General features: G+C 42.4%; 1 protein-coding gene across 3 annotated transcripts in view; it reads right to left on the reverse strand.

The window, feature by feature from the left end:
* Nucleotides 1–24,176, reverse strand: part of GRK3 (G protein-coupled receptor kinase 3) — a 122,793-nt gene that overhangs the window by 21,437 nt on the left and 77,180 nt on the right. For all 3 annotated transcript variants that reach the window (XM_029220477.1, XM_029220467.1, XM_029220487.1), the window contains 7 exons: nucleotides 19,928–19,979; nucleotides 17,707–17,798; nucleotides 15,192–15,291; nucleotides 8,683–8,761; nucleotides 6,819–6,949; nucleotides 4,540–4,634; nucleotides 292–399 (listed from right to left, as the gene is read on the reverse strand). In XM_029220477.1, the coding sequence (XP_029076310.1) occupies nucleotides 292–399; nucleotides 4,540–4,634; nucleotides 6,819–6,949; nucleotides 8,683–8,761; nucleotides 15,192–15,291; nucleotides 17,707–17,798; nucleotides 19,928–19,979 (657 nt within the window). The remainder of the gene's footprint in view (nucleotides 1–291; nucleotides 400–4,539; nucleotides 4,635–6,818; nucleotides 6,950–8,682; nucleotides 8,762–15,191; nucleotides 15,292–17,706; nucleotides 17,799–19,927; nucleotides 19,980–24,176) is intronic.

Raw genomic sequence — 24,176 nt, forward strand, 5'->3', positions numbered from 1 at the left:
ACTTATTCCCAAAATAAGACATCGATGGAAATATTCCAACAAAGTCTTGTTTCAGGTCTAAACGTGTTGGCATACCTTCCTGGTATGGAACAAAAACACCGAAAGCTTATGGAAAAGAAACTCTCACTTTTACGGGCAGAAAGAGCTGTGGGCATCGCCTGGATCAGTGTGTGGCTTAAAGATCACTGTGTGATCTAAAACGATATTAGCACCTAATAACATGTAAATATTTTGGATTTTGATCCAAGTGCATGCCATGGTGATGGTACTAAGAGGACGCATTTCACTCACCCTCTCAGAAGCTTGAAAAGCATACAACCCAGGGAGAACCAGTCAGCACTGCTGTCGTACGCAGTCCCTTTCTGCAGGACCTCGGGAGCCATGTACCCGTGGGTGCCCCTAGGGAGGAGAAAGGGTATGTGCGGTTATCAGTGCTTGCAGACCTTATAAAATATTCCCAGCTCATCAAGAGGTCTGAGCATCATTCATCAATGTCGGCAACTATGAACAAGGGGGAGGGGACGACAGTGCTGCCACCAAATATGATTCAGCAAACATCCAGTGGGAAAACGACCTTTCCTGTCTTCATTAGGATAGAACTGAATATAAATAAACTACCATATGAAATGAATATGAACAATGCGCGCACTCCACGGTCTCGGAGGTGAAATGTTAATCTCGGGAGTCCTTCCTCACTACAGCCAGGAGGAACCAAGGGCAGGCCCATTTGAGGGCTCTCCTGAGGAGATGTGTGGGGCCGGGGAAGGGAGCGGGGGGAGGGGGTGGTGAACAGTGACCACACCGTAGCGCTAGAGACCTGGAAGGGATGGGCACGGGCGTCCCCGTGTGGCGCCACCCTCCCGTGCTGAGGACCAGGGCTCGCACACATGCCCATCGTATCTCCCACCCTTCCACGGTCACGATGGTCTCCAAGGCAGGGCGGGCGTGGGGGGACAAGCCGACAGGTACGGAGACGGAGAAATCACGTATCCGGTTTAAAGAGCTGCTGACAGCTCAAAGGACTCAGCCAAACAAATGTGCAGGCGACTTGCAGGAAGCTGAGAAAAATCATTTGGGAGGACAACCATTTATATATAATATGTGTTATCTGCGACTCAAAATCCTTTCCCATTCTGCGACTCCCCACCCCTCCTTAAAGATCTGAGCACGCACTGTTCCAAGCGTGCAAGAGAGGGCTCGTGGGGAACTTTCAAAGACATGGCCTGAAATGGCCCCGAAAAAGCCTTTAACTGTAGCTCTGTTCCCATCCTCCATTGATTTTCTTCACTGATAGAATGGGTGATAAAATGACACCTTCATCCCACAGGGGTGCCGTGAGGATCACACGTATGTAACGGGCTTAGGGTAGTGCTGGCTCTTAAAAAGAACTCAACTTACGTTAGGGATTTTATTCTCTATCCTTATGTTATTATAATCCTTTTTAACTTATGCTTGGAAACAGTGAGAATCTGCTCCGAGAAGTGATCCTGGCTCAGCACTGGGCCCGATACCCTCTCTGCCTCCGAGTTCTATCTTGAAAGACTTTTCTCAAACAGTGAAAACGGGCACAGGTCCATCCCTCAGCAAAGCTCGCCATCCAGAAACCAAAGTCTGACAGCGTGAGGTCAGCAAGGCACGCTGTGAGAGTCAGAGATCTCCTCAAGGGGCCTCCAAGCCATTTTCTGGGGAGGTTCAACTTTGCTGTTGCTGGGAAAACCTCTGTGGTGACCTTTTTAACCTGCGATTCTCGGGATCAAAACCCAGTTCTGGGATGGGAAGATCTCAACGAGTATAAATGCGTGGGGTTAACGCAGATGACATCTCTGAGTGGACACTGGACACAGCAGAGCGCTAGACCTGCCCACCTCCACGGTTTTCAGCTTCTGCCTACACGGCAGCACCTAGCGCTCCCTGCCGCTTCCCACTGACGATCTGTGCTGTTCATGCTGAAAGAACACTTGAGCATTTGAAGACACGGTGACAGGGGACTGAGCTTTGTGGTCCTGGATAAAATAAGCTGGGACTCAATGAGTCACTGATGATCTGTTTGATTCCAAGAACAAAGTGTTTCTGTGTCATTTGGTGGCTGCTCCATGGTTCACTTTCAGTTTGTCAGAATCTGATTCCATCATTAGAGGGACTGAGTCTAAACCTAGCTGGAGAACCAACCACAACGCTGCTGTGCAGACGGGCCAGCGTCTGACGAAGTCCTGGCATCACACCTACGGCTTTGAAAAGACCAGAGAAGCCCGGTCTAGGGTGAAATTCTGGCCACAAATCTTTAGTCTCGTACCAAGTCGATCCTCTCAAAGCCTCAGGAGGTTCAGACAGAGTGTAAGGAACACAAGCTTTGGAGTCGGACAGAACTGGGTCTTAAGTCTAGCCCCACGATGTGCCAGGCATGTGACTTTGTTCAAGTTCCTTAGTTTCTCTGAACCTCAGTTTCCATCCCATAGAAGTAGATGATTATAACGCATGCCCTGTGGGTCCTCTGTGAAGATAACAACATATTCAGAGCAGCCGGCCACACATTCCTGGGACAGCCGATGTTCAACTCATGGCATGAGTGCTGTCCCCCAGACCGGTCACTTCCTGGACAGCCCCCGGGCTGCTGGTTCCAGGAGGTCAGGGAGCTCTTCTGCCTCAGTCCCCGCTGCATCGCCAGCACCTGGCACACAGCCAATGCGAAGTAAATACTTATTACATGAAGGAGTTGACTTCACCCTCACAAGTGTCACGTGAACTAAGCAGCATTGTTACTACCTCTTTATAGAGGAGAAAAATGAGGCTGGTGCCACGTGGAAGGAGGATTCAATCCCACATCTGCTGACTCAAAAGCCTTTGCTCTCAGCCATGACATGCCTCCTCTACTTAAAAATACAAAATTTTGTTGTGTGTTTATCCTTTTTAAGTAGTGGCCTCACTATCATCGTTTAAACATGAAAATCAACCTTCCCGATCCCATCCCTTTACAGATGCTGTTCAGCTATGGACAAAAGCCCGTCTTTCAGAGCTGACATGTGAATTACACTAAGAAGAGGGGGAGGTCCTGTAAGGGAATAAGTAGCTCTGCATCTGAAAGTTAATTCCCTTGGGAGATTAACTCTTCTGAGCTCTCGGATTCATATTCAGTTGTGACTATACTAAATTGAAGAAATTAGCATACCAAATAGCCGTGGCACTAAAAATTCAAATGATTCTCTTAAAAATGTCTGATGAACTCCCTGGGAGAGGCTTATACAACCCCAGGTTCTGGCCTCATAATTGTCAAGTGCGGGCAAAATGCTAAGGCTTTTATCACCATATCCCAGATTCTGTAGGAAGAGAGAAACATGGTTACAGAAACGGTGCTAATCGCTATTAACATCTGATCCGGGCTTTAAATGGCAATTCTGATTTAACGTAGCCCCTCATAAAGTACTGCAGTTTTAGAACCACTTTATTTTTAGTCCCACAAAAACAAAAACAAAAACAGGATTTATAGTTTATTTTCTGCACGGATGCATGAAATGAGACTCCTGGGAGTTACTTCAAGACCACTCAACACAGTAATGATGCACAATAAAATGGAATTTTAAGAGCTTCACTGCTAAGACTGATATATTGAAAAAGAAAAATCAAGCAAAAGTCACCTGTTTTTCCACAAACTGCACATATGTCCACATCTTCCACCCAGATAAACTGATACTAAAGAAATAGGAATAAAAACCAGTACGTATTCCGTTCTGCTTCTCCTGAGCCCCGGGGCATCTACTTCATACTCCTGTTGTCATTTTAACAATCTCAGGTTCAGGGAAGTCCTTGGGCCAGTGTCAACACTTGCAGAACAAGCATGGCCACTGCTGGAAGCAGCTTAGGGTCCCCTGAGAGGGGACAGGTGCTGGCCGATGGCCAGGGCGTCAGGGAGCTTCCTCTGCATGGTTGTTTAGAGGACGAATGTAATATTCAGATCTAACAATATGACCTGCATTAAAAGCTTGAACTGCAAGGAGATGATTTTTTAAATTAAAAAAAGAACTCTAATTTCTTTTTAGCGAAAAACCCCCAAACTTTTGAAAAAGAAGGAAAACGTAGATGGAGAGAGAAACCTGACCTCTGGGCCTTCCTTGGAAAGTTCTACACAATTGCCTGTGCACCTTCTTTGGCATATAAGCTTTCAGGGGTCTATTACTACCTCTACCCTATAGATAAAGAGACTGAGGGTCAAGCAGGTGAGCTGACTGCCTCAGGGTCACACGGCCAGCATGGATTTGGGTCTGCTGCTGAGGCCCCTATCTTTCCCTTAGACCACCCTGCCCCCAGGCAGCTACACTGTGGGTCCCTGCATGTTCCCCCAACTGGTGAGAGCGAGCACACCACCACCCTTATCTCCTCTCCCACAGCCTGGGATACGGGACCTTCCCCTGACCCGGCACTGCCACATGCTGAAAATCGCTATTGGCAAGAAAAAAATGGGGGAACAAATGACCACGTCGGGGTCTGAGTGAATAGGCAAGTTGAGTTAGGAAACGACAGAGACAGAGGTGCTATACTACTCACACACTCGCGTGCGGCTTCTTTTTGGAAAAATCGCAGGCAAGACCAAGGTCTGATATCCTAACGTGTCCGTGTTCATCCAAGAGGATATTTGCGGGCTAAAATGAAAGAGAAGGTGATCTTCAAGAGTCCCCAAGATGTCCCAGGGGCTAACTTCTAAAACTATTGGCACTTGATATCTCATTATTTTATCACAGTTCATTCCTACACATGAATCCTAGCATTAATTATATCATCACATCCAAGTGGGGCATGATACCGACAATGACATGTTTCATGTTAATTTCAGCAGGAAAGTGGTAATGACAGATGGGAAGGATTCTACTCATTTGATGATGGGACACAGGGCAGGTAAGACTGGAGGGTTACAACCACAGTCTATCGGAGTTAAAGTATTTCTTTTTCACAGCAAGAAGTGCAATCCAGCCAGAATGGTCAGTCTCTCCACAAAGGGAGTGAGTCCACAGGCTCCTTGGCCTCTGTAACTACTAGGACTTCAGAGAATGAAGCCACGAAGCACAGCACAGAAAGGAATCTTGTAAAAATATACAAATAGTGACCAAAGAAATCAAAATATTCCACAGTGCCGCATTAATCCCGATAAACGTCATTTCTGTTTATTAGTACAGAATCAACAGAGGGCCCTACCAAATGACCAAATATGATTTTGACCACAACTCTGATGAGACGTATCCATTAAGATTAGATTTAGTCAGCATAATCGTGGAAAACAAAGCTCTTCTCCCTAATACACACTGAATTACAGTCATCTTGATATTTTTCTGCTGGAGGTCAGCTATTGATTTGCTTGAAAGAAAAATAATGGCATGCCATTATAAACCTGAAGCGTGAATAGTCATGAATGACTAGAATTAAGTCTGAATAGAAATTGCATAATACCATTGCCTACTAAATAGCTTAGAAGACAAAAATACTGCATCAAGATGATTAGAAACCAGTTATAGATTTAAATTAAAATGTATCACAACGGCGCTTCATGGGCCTTCGGCGTGTATTTTATTCTTCTGCAAAACTCACCATGAGGAAATAAAATGTCATGTGCCAACCAGTGTCTAATTATTTCTAATGTGATGAAAATACTTTTTTTCTTCTTTATGTTCATATGAAGAAGGCTAAGGGAGTAATTCTTTAACCTTGCAGGAGGCTTTAAAAGTTACAAAGTCCCTTGTGAAAAACATAATATGCCCAACACTAAAATACACCATTTTAGATTCTTAGGAGGTAACCTTTAAAAGCTAATCAAAACACACGAGCAAAGGAACATCATGTGTACATTTTAGCTGGTTAACCTGGGTTCAGGTTAAGAAGGAAGCAGAGAGGAGGCAAACCCACTCTCCTCCCAACCTCCTTGGGAAGTTGCCATGGCTATCATTTTTCTTCTCACCATTATTTACACCTTTATATATCTGCGCGATCATTTCTATATAGTTTGTCAAGGTCCCGTTTATCTCCTCCCCCATCTTCATGCGGCTGGCTAGACGAATATCACCGCGGATGTACCAAGCAAACTCCCAACTCCCTCCTTAACGCAGAACCTGGGACCAAGCATCATGGTCTGGAATGGAAAAACTCAGAACGCGCTTATTTCCTTTTTTTCCAAGTCCAGTAAGATTTTAAAGAGAACCACAGTGAAGAAGCCCAAGCATGGAAGACTGGGGCTATGTAGTTCAGGGATTTGAAAGTCCATTAGTGATTTTTTAAGGCAAATTCAAAGCAATCTGAGGCTCAGAGAGTGCCCTTTGGGGGAAATTCTCCAGGCTGTCAGCCACTCTGCCCTGATCGGATCAGGCTTGCCTCAAATGAGTTATAACTCAGCCCTTCGACGTGTTAGCTCACAGGTAGATACTTCCCGTAAGACATGTATGTTCTCTGCTAGTTCGCCTTTGTGCACCTCCAGGTCTCGCACTAAGCCAGAGCCAGCTGCTTAGTGAACATGAATGGAATTACAATCAATTGCAAAATGGGCGACAACAAAACACCCCTACCCTGCTTTTCACTAATTAACCAATTGAAGTTTTTGAGTTGGCATATGTGCTGCACCAGGCACGGAGGTAACAGGGACAAGTAGGATGGAGTCCTTAGAACAGAGTTCAGAGTCTGGAGGAGACCGACATCACAAAGGTGATGCCTTTATCGGGGCTGAGACGAGGAAAATGACAGGATACCATGAAAGAGGTGGAAACGCCTGTTAGACCACAACTGCAATACAACACCTATTGCACAGGTCCGATAAACAGAAGGAGTCTGTCCAATGGCCTTACCTTCAAATCTCTGTAAACGACAAACCGATTGTGCATGTGTTCCAGCCCCAGGATGACTTCTGTGGCGTAAAACCGCATCTCCTTCTCAGAAAACACCCCGTGCTGTGAAAGGTGATAGTGCAAATCGCCCCCTGGAATCAGAGACGTGGAATTTAAATTCAGTGCATTAATTTAAAGGGAACAAAAACCACTGTCATCCTGCATAGTTATGACAGTCTAAAAAGGTAAACTATGCTTCTGCTTTGTCTCTCTCTCTCTCTCTCTCTCTCTCTCTATATATATATATATATATGTCATTGATTTCTGTAATTTGACCAAATGCTTTAAAAATTCTAGAGAAAACTAAAACATTGAGAAGACTTAGATGTGACAATGGCCAGGACGATATGAAACAAAGCCACCGTTCTCTGACAGGTACCACAGCTCCCAGATGTACCATCAAGGGGGAGGGAGGGTTAGCTAATCTGCTTTGATTACTTGCGTTCTGGCTAATAACTGAATCAACCCATGTAGTGATCCAGTAGGTGGCTTAGCAACTCATTCTGTGGACAATAAATAGTAAGGAAACAAAACAAACACATTGATCATATTGATAGATATATGAGAAAGCAAATACAGCAAAATTTTAACTGGTAAAACCCAGGTGGTGTGTATTCGGGTGTCCCCAGTAAAATTCTTTCAATTTTGCCATATGTTTAGAGTTTTCATAATAAAATGTTGGAAAAGGTAAATCATCATATGGCCTCAAGTTACAGAGACACAGAAGGCTACAAACAGGGTAAGGGAATGTTCTTATAAAGTATAAAAGAAGAGCCTCAATTGATCTACGAAAGTTCATGTGTGTCCAACTTTATTGCCCTTGATTTTATAAGTACCTTCCTGTTCACACACACATATTCCTGTATAACCACTACCAGATCAAGGTGTAGAAGATTTCCAGCATTGCTGAAGGCTTCCCATGCCCATCCCAGGCAGTATATCAGCTCACAGCCCCTAATTAAAGCCAGTCGGACTCTATTGTAACCTCTCCCCCCATAGATTAGTTTTGCCAGTTCTGATGGTCACATAAATAGACTCACACAGGGGACATGCTGCTGTGTCTGGCTGTGTCTGCTGATTATAATGTGTGTGGAAATTCCTTCACGCTGTTGGGTAGGTCTGATTTTAAATCAAACACTCAAAACGTAATAAAACTTCAAGTGAATTTCAAAAAAGGTATTTCATTTGTTGAACTGTACATCTTAATTTCAGCTCTCGTTACTAAAAATGCTTTGAGTATATATCATGTCACTTTCTAGTATTAAAAAACTACTTTTCTAGCTAAAACTCTTTCATCATTCTCTGGGTCATCAGTCACAGTTTAAAAGATCAATGTACAGTGGAACTGGGCTAAACGCATAGAAGACTGGGCTAAAATCTGTCCTGGCTCAAAGTCAGTCCTTCAAAGTTGGTTTTTAAATACATTTCTATCTTCAGCCTATGTATCTTTAGGAGGCATTTCATTCCTAAAAGTTGCGGGCCAGGAACACGCAAACTAAACATCCAGGCCAGTTGCATTCCAGAAAATCAAGTTTCACTGTATTTTAACTATTTTATGAAAATCTTTTCTAGAAAATGCAACTGCCTGGGGAGAGACTGGGAGGGCCAGAGGGCAATGGCAGTCAACATTTTTAAATGAAGTTGAACTGAAAATTGAAGAATAAAAGGTTTCCTTAAACTTCAGGAGGAATTTAGTTACCTGAAAGACCCAAATGGCCAGTCTGTCGGGAGCAACGCAGGCTAAGATAAAACATCATGAAAACACAAACAAACAACATCATGGCAAAGTCTTGCAGTGTATTCAGACTTCCCAAGGCTTGCTCACCGTTCATCAGATCCAAGATGAAGCAGAGTTTATCTGGCGTATGGAAGGCATAGGTCATACAGACAATGAAAGGACAATCCTGGAGTGAAAAAAATATATATAAGAAAAGCAAAAGCTGCCCTGGAAAGCGCATCTTCTGCCAAACACCATCTACACTTTTTTTTTTTATCCATGCCACTGCCCCGTGCATGAAACACAGACACCTACCTGGTAAGTTTAACAGACCCAGGAAAGTGGGTCTGGTTCCGTGGAAAAATGCACAGAGACACAACACTGCTAATTAGAGATGAACTCAAAGGTGCTCTGTCACTCTGATTCAATCATGACTCCTCTATCTACATCTTCAAAAGACTCAGATTCTACAGAAAAATATTACTGCCTTACTAGTCTTTCTGTTAGTCTACATTTCAGTTCTGGCTAGTCAAGTATCCATTTCAATCTCTGATTCTGAGGTTGGAAGAACCATACCATGGGGGGAAATGTTATCTATATTACTGTTTTGAAGCACTGGGAATAAAAATGAAATTAAATTAGCTTTTGAAAGTGGAAAAATGTACCAGAGCCGAGGACAGAAAAACTCAATTGTAAAGATGCCAATTTTCCCTCAGATTAATCTCTAGATTCCATGCACTCTTAATTAAAATGAAAATTGACAAACTGATCCCAAAATTTATACGGAAATGTAAACGGCCAAGAAAAGTTCAGATACACTTGAAGAAAAATAAAGCTGGAAAACTCATAGTGCTAGATATCAAGGCTTATGGTAAAGCAACAGTAATTCGGTATGGAACTAGCCCAAGGACAGACAAATCGACCAGTAGAACTGAACAGAATCCTGAAGTAGACCCACATGTAAATGCTCATTCAACTTGTAATAAAGTGACCCAGCAGGGTAGGGGGAAAGCATGGCCTTTTCAATCAGTGGTGCCGGAGCAACAGGCTGTCTGTACAATCAGCTGTGGACATTCACCCCTACCTCACACCACACACTAACTTCAACCCCAGGTGGATATAGACCTCAAGGTAAAACAATAAAGCTTCTAGGAGAAAACCAAAGAGAACAACTTCAGGACCTTAGGGTGAAGTAAAGAATTCTTAAACAGGCCACAAAAAGCACTAACAATAAAAATATTGGTAAGCTAGACTAAAATAAAAGTAAGAACTTCTGTTCTTCAGAAGACACCAGTAAGAGAGTAAAAAGGTGAGTCACAGAATGGTAGAAGATATTTGCAATCCATATATATCTTGAACATATAAAGAACTCTCAACAATCAATAAAGAAAAAGCAAACAACCCAGTAGAAAAATGGCAAAAGAGCAACAACAACAACAATAAAAATAATAATGTAGGCACTTCACACAAGAGAGTATCAAACGGCCCGCAAGCCTATAAACAGATGCTAGGCCTCAGTTTTCCCTAAAGAAACGCAAATTGAAAATCACAATGTGTCATCACTAAAACCCATGAGAATGGCCAACGTTAAATAGACTGACAATGCCAAGTGTTACAAAGGTATGGAGTTAATGGAGCTTCCAGTATGGCGCTGGGAAGGCAGAATGGTACTACCACTTTCACAAGATGTTCAGTGGGATCTGCTAAAGTTGATCACTACCTGCAAAGCCTATGAGCCAGCATTTCTACCCTGGGGTATTTACCCAACAGCAATCTGGACTCATGTGCACCAAGGACATGAGAATGGTCCTCATGGCACTATTCAAAATAGCCCCAAACCAGGAAATAACCCCAATGTCTACCAACAGGAGGATGGATACACGAATTGTGGCACATTTATATGGTGGAATACTATAGAACAGGGGCCACCAAACATTGTCTGCAAAGGGCTGGACAGTAAATATTTTAAGCTTTGCAGGCTTCATCCAGTCTCTATCACATATTCTTCTTTGTTTCTTTTCTTTACAATGCTTTAAAAAGGAAAAAAACATTCTTAGTTCATGGGCTGTGAACACAAGCCAGATTTGGTCCCTGGGCCACACACATAGCCTGGTGACCCCTGCTATTTAGCTACAGAAGGCGCTGTTGCTAAGAGCAACGACTCAGATGCATCTCACAAGCAGCACTGAGTGAGAGAAGCCAGACACAAAAAGAGTACATTTATATGAAGTTTCAACACGGGCAAAGGTAAATTACGGTTTTAGACATCTGGGTAGTAGTTAGCTTGGGCGTGGGGTGAGTGGCTGGGAGGGACACAGGGAGACTTCTGGAACACCGGTAACTTTTTATCTCTTGACATGGGTGCTGGATACACACACGTGTTCCCTGGTGAGAATCCATCAGTGCCCCACTAGATCTAGAACTAGGTTCATTGAGATAAATACACAGTGTACACTTGCCACTCAACTGATTCAGATAACAAATGGCATGAAATATCTATAATCACTTTCTTAACAGAAGCAAAGAATTATTAAATTCCACAGAAAGTATTCAAATTTCAACGGAATAATCTGAAACAGAATTCACATTGTTCATACCTGTCGATCAAGGGCATACAGATAAATCTGTGTTAACACATTCCTATGTGCTCAAGATTCATGAACTTGAACTCAATTTTCACAAATCTTCTGGAGGAAGTTACTCCAGAATGAATGACAAAATTCATTTTGTGGTTACCTAGTTTTCCTGAGAGGTCTGTTGAGAGGTGTTAGTGTTTACTAATGTTAAGATATATTTTGTGTTAAATAGGTAAAATAAGGGTGTTACCCTTTATCTGTTAAAAGCCATGTGGTTCTCGGTGGGCGGGTACCCTCCTACTTGCAATCCCACCAGTGTTTCACCAGACCTTTCCATAGTCTGCTGGCGATGGCTCATTCTGCTCCAAATATCATGCTTCTTCCTTAATGGGGTTCCCCACATACTCTGGTTCCTGATCTGATGAACAATTCATCTCTAGAGCAGAGAAGCGCGTGGACCAGGAACTTAGTAAAGCCTGGGTCTTTCCCAGCTTGAGAGAGCAACTCCACTCACTTCACCCAGAGGACAAACAGAGCCTGGAAAGGGGGTATTTCTGAACATGATGGTGTATGATCATTCTAATGACAGCCCTGAGAAAACTGCAAAAGGTCAAAGTATAGTTAAGATGCTACGTTATTAAGATGGGACATGAATTGGAGATTTAGAATCATAGGCCACCGGAGTAGAAAGGGCTCTTAAGAAAGAAAAAAAAAAAAAATCACGTGGTCCAATTTCTTTATTTTAAAGACAAGGAAACTAAACTCCCCACCCCCTAAAAGGGAAATGTCTTGCCTGAGGTCACAAAGGAATTTGGCAGCCAGCCAAGATTCAAACCCCAGCTCTCTGACCCTGGACTCTTGGCAGAGATGTCCTATGTTACCCTACTTACGAAGGCAAAGTTTCCATAGCAACATGAAATAAAAGCTCCGCTGAAGGGATTTGACTTGGTTACCTCTACAGAATTTGCTGACCATGATCCCTCATCTCCCAGGCCCCGAGCAGGTACCATCTTGAGTCTCAGGTGGGGTCCGAGACACAAAGAACTGAACACTGACCCAAGTGGACAAACAGGCAGCGGTTTAATGATGGTGTTGGTACCGTTTCAAAGATAACTGTGGTTAAGATGTTCTGCCTTGATTACAAATTCAAGGTAAATAAGAACTAGGGGGTTTTTTACAGGTGGATACTTAAATAAAAGCTCTTCAGCAAGGAACTGTCTTCTTTGATTTCCTACCTAGTGAGCAAAATAGACTGCATTTTGCAGGAACTTAAAACTGCGATAAAATAGACCGTAAAGTAATCCTTCAGAACATTTCTCTACACTGCAGTCAGAGGAACCTTTTCAGACTCGCAAGGCTTATCATGTTATCTTCCTGCTTCAAACACTTTGTTTCCAACGGCTCTTAAGATTTTTTAAAACTCCTCAGTACTGGCCCAGAAAGCTCTTTCTGGTCTGGTCTGGCCTCTGTTTGCCTCTCTCCCTTACAACTTCATCTTGTGGTCCTTACCCTATCACTTGTGACCCCACCTCTGCCGACCTTCTGTGACTCTCCAGAACTTCCGTGCTCGGGACCCACATGTGCCCCAGCACCTCCTCTGACTTCAGAGGAGCGTTTGTGGACAATACTTCCGCCCTGCTCAATGCCTTCTGAGCACCGTGGGCCTGTCTTTCCTACCTCTTGCCACGTGTTCCAATGATCAACGCGTTTGTGAGACTGGTCTGAATAAACACCAGCTGCTCTCTCTCTATGCAGCTCTATAAGAACAAGGACCAAACTAGGGTTTCAGGACCCCCGTCTCGTAGTGGAGGGCCCGGCACGATCTAGGTCTCAAGTATGGATCAAGGAATGAGTGAGCAATGCTTCTCATGAACAACACTTGACTTAATTAATGAAAGTGCTGACGGCTCCCCCCAGTCATGGACATACGTGTCCTTGATTCCCTTTTTACTACCCGAAAGTTACAGAATAAAACTGGGAACAGTACTTCCTACTATCTCTTTGGGGGATGAGAAGTAGGAATCCTCAATTTGAGAATGAAAGAGAAAAGCAACCTTCTAGTAAATAGAAATCTCTGATGGGTGACTCTGGCTCATTTTCATGCCAACACCTTAGGAAATCATACTGATACAGGCCGATCTAAAGCATCCCCTAAGGAGGCAATTTTAAACTAAAGATTACTTAAATCCTATAAACCGTAGCCTTTCATTGGCAAAACCAATTCCAAATAACTTTATTACAATTCTTTCAATTCTTTACTACAATTCTTTAAATTATATACTTATACATGTTTAAGATGCTAAACAGTTTTGATATTTGAATAAAAACAAGTCTTTTAAATTAGCTCAAAGCAGTAGCTCAATATAACCCCAATTTTTTATTTATTCCCTTATGGGTAGACCAGTGAGGAGCTCTACAACTACTTAACGACTCTCCCTCACCTGAGTAAAACAAAAATGCTACATGAAAATTAAAATTGTACGTATATTTTTCCAACGCCAAAAATTTTTTTCCATAGGCTTTCCTGTGAATAAATATCCAAGGCTTTGAGATAACTCATTAAAAATTAATATTTTAATAAAGCACTTAAAATCTGCAGTAAACACACATCCATGTCTGAAATGAAGACACAGACATTTCAAGAGATACTAGAAGCCAATGCTATTCACGTTGATTCCAATACAGTGTGCAGGCCACTCAGATTCCATTCCAATCAGTTAAAATCTTGGCCATGCACACAGGGTAACTCTTATTTGAAATGCTTAATGTCCATACGTTGGCAGGTAGAGGCACATAATTAGACATTACTATTTATAGCAATGGCATTTTCATCTGTTATAGTTGAGCTAAATTATGATATTCATTGGCTTCGATAGCAAATAGACTTTCCAGAACCACTTAAAACTAATGCTAGAATAATATAAACACCAACACAATGAATACAGGTGACAAACAACAAAACATGGAGCCTACAAAGGGATGAGAAAAGAACACTGGGGCTGTCCAGGGAGTCCGGGGACTCTGGGCAAAGAAATGATGTCTCTGGGTCTCAGGTTCCTTGCTATCTAACTGAAAGGAATTCTTTGAGTCACCATTAAGATCTGAGTCTTTCAAAACCTTTGTGTGAAGATGACCTTATTTAGAACCCAGCTATGATAGTTGGAAGCACCATCCCACCTCCCCTGGGGGCCCTTGTCTCACTTGCCAGGACACATGGGCACCGCCCAGGTTCCTGGGATGGTGGGTTTTTCTGGGTGTCTTTATATACATCTGTACAGGTAAATAAAAGCCGAGGTTTTGATCCTGGGTGATACTACTAACAGGAAAAGAAATCAGAACGGGACACTGCTTTGCAAGTCAAGATGACACAGCGTAAAAGCTTGCTTTTACACATGCCGAGCTAAAAATGACAGCCTGACATGCAAATAAAACATCGAACAGGCAGAAACGTAGTGCTGGAAATGGAAAAGGCCAGCGTCCACAGCAGGTAAAAGTAGCAAGTGCTGAGAAGATAAGGTTCCCTCCAAATGAAACACGGCCTGGGGAGCACCCTGAAGGGACAACTGGGGTTTGACTAAGCCAAGTCACTTCCTCTCTATCAGTTTGTGAAGGATGGGAGCTACATTTCTCTTACTTTTTCTTCTCTGGCTTAGTCTTTCTCAGTCACACAGCCAATTCTTAACTATACTCAAGTGATATTTTTTTTGTCATTGATATGATTATTTTCTGCCATCTCTGCAACCATATTCCACAAAGAAGGAAGTCATAAATACTCACTAAAGGGACAAGTTGTCAGTGTGCACAGCGATGGTGGCTAGTACGTTCCTAATTCCCAAATTAGACAGAGGTAATACCTGAATTATTCTTTATACTAACTTAGGCTGCTGCTCCCTGCTCTAAATTCTAATCCCCCCAAGAACTGGCTAGCCGCATAATTCACCAGAAAAAAAAAAAAAAGCCTGTATTTTAAATAAATTGTCCTGATACAGAAACCAAAAAACAAACAAACAAACCCAAGAGTGTTGAAAATTGAATACTTACTCCTGTGCTCACCAGGGACAACATGATCCTTTCATTTAAGGCTAAGGTTTCTCCTTGTTTCATCTTGATCCTCTTCTTATCCAAGCATTTCATCGCATACCTAGAAACATAAATATTATTTAAAAATCTGCACTGAGAAAACACCTAAACGGATTAAACGATGCGCATCATACTGGGGGAAGTTTCTAAAGATGTGCTAAGTGTTTTAAAGAAGCAAAATGCTTCTAAGAAACTAAGGAAATCTGAATCAAGTGGAGACTTCAGTCAATAATAACAAATTTGTTCATTCATTGTGACGAGTGTCCCACACTAAGTAAGATGAGGATACTGGGCATGGGGTACATGGGGTACATAGTACATCCTGTACTATTTCTGCACTTTTTCTGTAAACCTAAAATAACTGTAAAATAAAAAGGCTATTTTAAAAAATCAAGCAATAATCAAGATATTTCTATTATTATATGAATTGATGTTTCAGTTAAATAAGAGCATAAAGTAGATGGATATAAAATTCAGGGAAATAAATTTTGTATGTATTGCCGCTGCCTAGTACCACTGTGTGTGTGTGTGTGTGTGTGTGTGTGTGTGTGTGTTTTGTGGAGGTGCTGTACATGTCATATTTAGCATTTAGGAATTGTGAATTCAGCACTGGTCAAGATTTAATAAGCTCGTAGAGTGTAAGACTCTAAAATGTTGATGACTGACCAAATGGGAAGGGAAAGCGTGCGTCCAAAACTCCGTGTCCTAAAATGGCACTTTATTGATTTGTTTTAAATCTATACTTAAGTTGTCATATTTCAAATAATAAAAAGAATCAGTAAGATTTTTATATTCAAGTTATATTAAAGTTAGTTGAGAAGAAACCGCTGACAGCTTAAGATTTTTGAAGATTTGGAACAAACTCACATTAGGGAAATACAGACATGTTACTCAGCACACTCTGTAATTACAGGTTAAAGAAAACAGATGCTGGGCTTCCCTCGTGGCGCAGTGGTTGAGAGTCCGCCTGCCGATGCAGGGGACACGGGTTCGTGCCCTGGTCCGGGAAGATCGCACATGCCGTGGAGCGGCTGAGCCCGTGAGCCATGGCCGCTGAGCCTGCGCCTCCGGAGCCTGTGCTCCGCAACGGGAGAGGCCGCGACAGTGAGAGGCCCATGTACCGCAAAAAAAAAAAAAAAAAAAAAAAAAAGAAAGCAGATGCTTTTTCAGCAGGACAAGGGAAAGCTGAAAGGAAATTTTTACAAGGGTTCTGGGGACTTGAGAATTTTGCATGCATGACTAAACTCCCACTGATACACTCTTTCACAACACCCAGGTATACCAGTTGTCTGGCTGTGGTAGGACACACAAAATCCACTTATTCCTAACTTACCTACAACTTATAATGTTATGAGTTACAGCAAAACAGAGATAGATGTTCAAATTTGATATTTTTATCCACTCTTCCAGGAGTTCTGTATGACAAATCCATTTGCGAGACATTGATTGGCTTAATTATGGGATCAAATATTGGCTTAATTATGGGATCAAAGCCCAAGAGAGCACACATGAAGTGATGCGTTCTTGAAATATTTTTTATGATAAAGAATTTTCAAAATGCCTCATACTACTTCTATCACCACCCTGCTGTGACGATGTTTAATAAGACCTTTGGATTGCAGACCACAGAGAAGGTGGCACCCACAGGTCTTGAACCCCTCAGAATAAGCAAGCTGAGGGCCTCCCGCCCCCAAGGGCAGGTGGCAGGTCACTGTCACCGGCAGCTGGGAGGCTGCAAAGGACGTGCTCGAGGGTTCATGGGAGCTGAGCTTGGCCACTTCCTAGCTGTGTGACTCCTGAGAAGCGTCTACCCTTAACCTATAAAATAGAAGACTATTTACCATGCCCTGGCGGTTTCCGAGAGTTGGGTGAAATCGTAAATGTGTATGAAGAGACAAATTGATATTATTTACTTCTAACAACAACACGTGACAGACTGGGCATCCTCAACACCTCGACAAGCAGTTATGATGAAGTAAAACTAAAATTTAGTGAAAGGTAACGAACGACAAGTAAAGTGCATCATTTAGGACCAGAAAGCCCACCGTGCAGCACAGAACTGGAAGGTACGTTTTCTATCACCCCAAACTGCACATGCTAAATCACAGGTGGGTCAGAAGAGAATGTCTCTCCCCTGCAAAGCAGAGAATTCTCTGCAGTCTGATCGTACTGGGAGGCCATACATAACACCCCTTCTTGGCCACCTCTGGATTCCTGGCTCTTCACCCACGGCCTGAACCACTGCAGGCTCCCGATGCACGGCTTCTGGTTACCTTCCCATTTAGCCCTAAGAGGCAGCAGTTCCAGATCATCTCGTTTGCTATGCTTTACAAAATACAGCCTATTTCCTTCTGAGGTAAATTACTGCAGGAGTGAGATCACGGGCTTCCATAAATCTACACAGGGGTTTCCTTTTGATGCGAGCATAAAATTCTCTTAATATTCCCAGCAAAATATACGAGCCTAGAAAGCTTACATTTTTCCAGTGTCTGCTTTCCTGCAACCATATACTTCACCGAATCCTCCTCGTCCAATAATCCTATGTACGCTGAAATCATTCATGGTCAACTGTGAATTCAAAATGCGACATGGAAACGTAAAACTGCATAAAAATTATGCTGTTGTTTTCATGTAAAACATATACAGTTATTAAAATAGCGATTCAGATAAACCTGCCCTTTCCGTGACTGGTCCCTCAAACTGAGAGGTGAGAAGCACAAGGTGGCAGGACATTCTAGAACCACCTTCTATGCAAACTGCACAGAATGCACACCACGGAGGCAAATGGGAAGATGACACAGTGGTAGCCGAGTTAGATTGGTTTTCCGATCTCATAAATCTTATATTGGACAATGTACGCTTTGAAGACAAGTGAATGTGAAATTTCCACTCAAAACACAAAGCAACATCAGCTATCTGAAGTCTAAAGTTTGGGGACAGTTCAGCAAGGCCAGGAACGTAATGGTAGAAAAATAGGCCCACGTCAAGGCCATCTATGTTTTCCTAACCGTGGGCCATATGATCAGAAAGCCCAACAGATGCTGGCCGTGTGAATGTTTTATCAATAATGTCAGTGAGTAGAGAGGACTCATGCTGGGCATGTGAGCATGAAACCAGACCAAGTGTGAGTAACTCTATGAAGAGGCTTTATTCATAAGCACTTTGTCAGTATCATCCCAGCAATGCCCTGCTTCCTAAGCAGTTTTCATGGCATCAGACAGTACAAAGGCAGATAGATAGTCCCACGTTCGTGGTAAGAGGCCATCAGATAACAGCAAATGCCTACTAGTTTATGTATCCTGGCAAATGAAGGGTCAGGTGCTTGAAGGGTTTCCCCAGACAACCCTTCAAATATCATGTCTGCAGCCAGGGAGGGGCATCTGGCCCACTAGCTTCATGTCTGGTGCTCAGAGGACATGAGGACGTGAAGACATGAGGATACCACGTCTGCTAAAGGAACTCAAGCACAAGGAAGATCCACAGCAGACATAAGGGATTTTTTTTTTTTTGGCCGTGCTGCGGCATGCCACAGCAACAGACCAGGGATCAAACCCGTGCTCCCTGCAGTGGAAGCATGGAGTCCTAACCACTGGACCACCAGGGAAGTCCCAATAAGGGATTATTTTTAAAAATGTGTCACTGCCTCTTGCTTCTCAATCCTGCCAGGAAATGGGGTGGAGAGAGGAGGTTTAGAAGAAGAAGAAGGGGCTTTCCTGGTGGTGCAGTGGTTGGGAATCTGCCTGCCAATGCAGGGGACATGGGTTCAAGCCCTGGTCTGGGAAGATCCCACATGCCGTGGAGCAACTAAGCCCGTGAGCCACAACTACTGAGCCTGCGCGTCTGGAGCCTATGCTCCGCAACGGGAGAGGCCGTGATAGTGAGAGACCCGTGCACCGCGATGAAGAGTGGCCCCCGCTCGCCGCAACTGGAGAAAGCCCTCGCACAGAAACGAAGACCCAACACAGCCAAAAATAAATAAATAAATTAATTAATTAATAAAAAAAAAAGCGGAAGAAAAGACCCCACTTCTTCCAATAGTACTGCTCAAGTAAAAAACTAAAAAAAAAAAATCCAGTTATTTCTTTTTCTCAGTTGCAAACCTATGTGAAGGGAGAGCACGAAGGAAAGGGGAAGAGAAACGCACACTCTAAAAGCGAAGTAAAGAACATGCCCTAGAATTACTGACAGTGAAAAGCTAACAGAAGATACAATGCTAAGGGGTTAATGTCAGAAAGTAGCCTGTCTTTGAGGACTGCTTTTATCATTCTCAAAATAACAAAAAAGATGAAACCGTGGTCTAGTAAAAGATGTCATCATGTTTATTACATCATTGCGCCTAAGAATAAAAAAAGGAACTTTACCAAGATGGCATAAGGCACGGGCATATGGGAATTACATTATGTAGAAGACTTGTATTTTTACAACTACTTCTGTTAAAAGGTCAATTACCGCTTAAAATAACCATTCTTAAATAAATAAACACATTCTTACATGAATATGAGAAAAGAGAATTAAAATTCAAAGTGTTTACAATTGGGTATAGGAGGATGGAGTTTTCATGCATAAAGCCATAAGCACGACATCTGTTTGGGCAGTGTGTTACCCTTGGGAGTATGCTGCCGAGTAAAATATTTTCTCACGAAGCTGAGCCAGAGGAAATTTTTATTTAAAAAAAGAAAGGCAAAGATGATACTCACATGGATATTTAATTCCACGTTTTTCCACTGACAAAATCTAGTGAACTTGTCACTGAAAAAGAACGTAAGGAATTACTGAAAAGTTAACTATCGGGTTAACTGAGAAACTAGAATTGTACTGCTTGTGTTGCTTCTCAAACGGAGTAAGTTTTCCTAAACATTTTTTCACAAAGGATTCGCCTGGTATTTAAGGCCTTATTTTATGATTCAAAGTGAAGACTTTGTGCTTCTCCTTTAATTGTCATTATGCTGTGGTAACATCTTTATCTGAGTCAGCACTGTCCAATAGACGGGTAACAGAAGCTGCGTACGTAATTTAATTTTAATAATATATTTTATTTAAACCAATATATCAAAAAATTATCATTTCAACATAAAATTAAATCAAATCAATATACAATTTTAATGAGATAGTCTACATTCTTGCTTTTCTATGAAGTCTTTGAAATCTGGTGGGTATTTGCCCATCTTAATTCAGACTAATCATATTTCAAGAGTTCCACAGCTACACGTGGTCAGTGGCTACTATACTGGACAGTGCAGCTCTCAATGACAAAAAAAATTGCTGTTTACAAATAATTAGAGGGGTAGCAAATATAATACCTAAATAGTGCTTATCATGCCCCAGGCCCTGTTCATCTACTCCTTCAACAACTCCGTGATCAGGTACCGTCATGATGCCCAACTTACAGGCAAGACCACCTGAGCTTGCCCAAGGTCACACAGAGAGAGAATGGGTGGAGCCGGATCTGAACCCAAACCAATGTCTGCCTCACAACGATGCAAACAGTGCAGGAGAGAAACCCTCAGACGAGAATCGCAAGATGGAGGTCATACTGCATTGATAAGCTCCCAGTTTACTCAACTGCTGGAGGAGTGTTATTTTTCATCCATGAAGTAAGAAACATATCTATCCCATTAATAAAGGCATGATTGGGATTATTTTTTATTAATGAGCAACATATCTATAAAATGTTTGCTTTTAATTTTTTTTTCAGAAGAAATGCATTCTGGATTGAATACTCCTTAAAAGCAAAGAACATTTCTGGTGATTGTTGGACTTCATCTAGCCCCCGGCATGATTCCTTACATAGGAACGGTATTCAGGGTTCTATGAAGGAATGAATGAATTAAAAAAGGAAGAAAGGGAAGGAGAGAGAAAGGCAGGAAGAGAGGGAGGGAGTTCTTATGAAGTGCAAGTTACAGGTATTAGCAGCACTATAATACGATGCCCTAAGGCATCCAAATATCCCAGGTCCCTGGGGGTTTCATCTAATATGCCTTCTAAGGATCTTTTTAAAATACTTCTGAGGCTAATAATCAAATTAAGAATTCAAAGCAGAAGAACTCTTGTAATTACATAGCATCTTTTTTCAGTGACTCTGAAATGACTTCTAAAGAGTGTTTCACTGATCCTCCTAACATCTCTATGAGGTCGGTAAAATAAATTTTGAGTTTCTGAGAGCTATTTCAAAGAGGTTTTTTTTAAAGCATGGTGAATGCAAAAGGTGAAACCACACTGGGGTGAATAAATCCATGACTTTGAAATCACTTGGTGTGTGAGGCAAGCTCACACCCTGCCTTCTCACGGATTCTGGAGTTCAGAGATGGCAACGGAGGTGGGGGCGTCGGGGGGTGTGTGTGATCGGTCACATTTTATGAACCTGCAAACTAGCTGGGGAGGGTTAACAACCAGGGAGAGAGAAGTGGCCCTGCTGGCCAAGAGAAGAGTCGAGGAGAATCAACTCCCAACCCATACCCTGCGCCAAAAGAACACACACTCCATCAAAAAATAAGAACAGATATTTTGCCCATTAAATACGATAGCAAATTCTTCTTTAGGAAGTACAGACGGCTGCTGGGTGTCCTGGCTGTCATGTGCCCACGGGGTTCCTTGAGCTCCATTCCTAGGCAATATCTAGTCACTAGAATGGGCACTTCTGGGTGGGGAGGAGGAACCGGGGCTGAGAATAAGGCAGAGCCTGGGCAGCACAGGGCTTCAGAGCCAGAGCCCTTGCAGGTGACTTAACCGCCGCCTCGGAGGGAAGAGCAGGGGTGAAAGATACAAAGACGACTGGGGTGCGACGAGGGTGAGCAGAACGAGTGTTTTTAACTCTAACCCCTGACGTGGGCTTTAGATTACTGAGCAATCTGATGTTCACTGCTGAAGCGAAGCTCACCAGCCTCATCCAGAAGAGGGAAAGCCTCCCTCCGGGATTCAGCCCCACTGGGAGCTTAACCCCGTGTCCCTGCTGGGCCTCAGGAGAAGGTGGAGAGGCAGGCTCAGCACTGCTAAAGACATCCTCTTTTTTTTTTTTTTTAATTTAATTGAAGTATAATTGATTTACAACGTGTTAATTTCTGAACAGCAAAGTGATTCAGTTATACACATATATATTCTTTTTCATTATGGTTTATCACAGGATACATGTGATATATATTCATTATATATTCATTATGGTTTATCTAGTTCATTATTCATTATGATTTATCTAGTTTCCTGCTATACAGTAGGACCTTGTTGTTTATCCATTCTCTATATACTAGTTTGCATCTGCTAACCGCAAACTCCCAGTCCAACCCCTGCCCCACCCCGCCTCCCCCTTGGCAACCATAAGCCTGTTCTCTACATGAAGACTTCCTCTTTACTTCACTACTATGAAACTGCGGTGTGGCCACCAAGAAAAATCGCCTGAACCATGAGGCCCTCAGAGAACATGGCCAGTCCTGACGATGCTGAAGTCTACAAGGGTCTATTTACGGAGTGCCTGTGCTTTTCAAAACCCAAACTCTGGACTTCCCTGGTGGCGCAGTGGTTAAGAATCCGCCTGCCAATGCAGGGGACACAGGTTCGAGCCCTGGTCTGGGACGACCCCACATGCCACGGAGCAACTAAGCCCATGCGCCACAACTACTGAGGCTGCGCTCTAGAGCCCGCGAGCTACAACTACTGAGCCCGCGTGCCACAACTACTGAAGCCCACGTGCCTAGAGTCCGTGCTCCGCAACAAGAAGCCACCGCAATGAGAAGCCCGCGCACCGCAATGAAGCGTAGCCCCCGCTCACCGCAACTAGAGAAAGCCTGCGCACAGCAACGAAAACCCAACACAGGCAAAAATAAATAATAAATTAATTAATTAACAACAAAATACCCAAACTCTGAACTCTTGGCCTGACAATGGATTCTTTTACTGTTAATTTGATAATGTATTAACATAAAAAGAACCAAATATATATATATATATATATATATATATATAAATGAACTGACTTTAAAAATAATTCATTTATATAAAATGGTAACAGTTTCAGAAAATCCAATGTGCATGCTTGCCTAAAATGCAAACAGCTTCACTTGTATTTCCTGCGGTGATAAGAGTGAATGGTTAGGGGGAGGAGGCTGGGAGAGGGATGGATTAGGAGTCTGGGTTTAACAGATGTAAACTTTTACATAGAGAATTGATAAATAACAAGGTCCTACTATATAGCACAGGGAACTATATTCAACATCCTGGGATAAACCATAATGGAAAAGAATATGAAAATGAATGTGTGTGTGTGTACATATATAATTGAATCATTTTGCTGTACAGCAGAAATTAACATTGTAAATTTACATTTTAATGTAATTAAATTTAATACAATTATGTATTAAATAATGTAATATTTACATTAAATAAATACATTAAATAAATGTAATACAATTAACATTGTAAATCAACTATACTTCAATATACAACTAAAAAAAAAAAAACACAGTGAATGGTTAACTCAGTGGGAGAAAATGACCGTGCAGGTTTACCTGGTGGTTACACAACGGAGTTAACAAGACCTCTTCCCCGATTTTAATTACCATCCCCATTTCTCCCCTCTCCACCAGGGACCATATAACAGTGAGGCTGACCCAGGAGTTTGGGAAAAGTCAGATTTTAGAACCAACAGCAGTGGAGACGGCTTGGTTGAGTCTCACCCCTGGGCTGGCATCCTATCCCCTCAGTTTGATCCCATGGCTTTTTGGCAAAGCCTCTGCTCCTACTCAGAAAAATGTAATCATTTGTATGCAGATTCATTTCCTGAAGTATTGACTCTACTCCAAGATAAAATTATCTCTTGAACTCTGGTACAATCATGACACAACTTTTTAAATTTTATTTTAATTATTTTAGTTCTATGAACATGTGGAGGAAAAAAAACCACTACACTGAAGTATTTGCTCTTAAAGGGCAACCACTGAACAGCTGCAGGCTGCT

The sequence above is a fragment of the Monodon monoceros genome, unplaced genomic scaffold (genome assembly GCF_005190385.1).
Source record: "Monodon monoceros isolate NGI ecotype Baffin Bay Population unplaced genomic scaffold, NGI_Narwhal_1 Super_Scaffold_1, whole genome shotgun sequence".
Taxonomy (NCBI): domain Eukaryota; kingdom Metazoa; phylum Chordata; class Mammalia; order Artiodactyla; family Monodontidae; genus Monodon; species Monodon monoceros.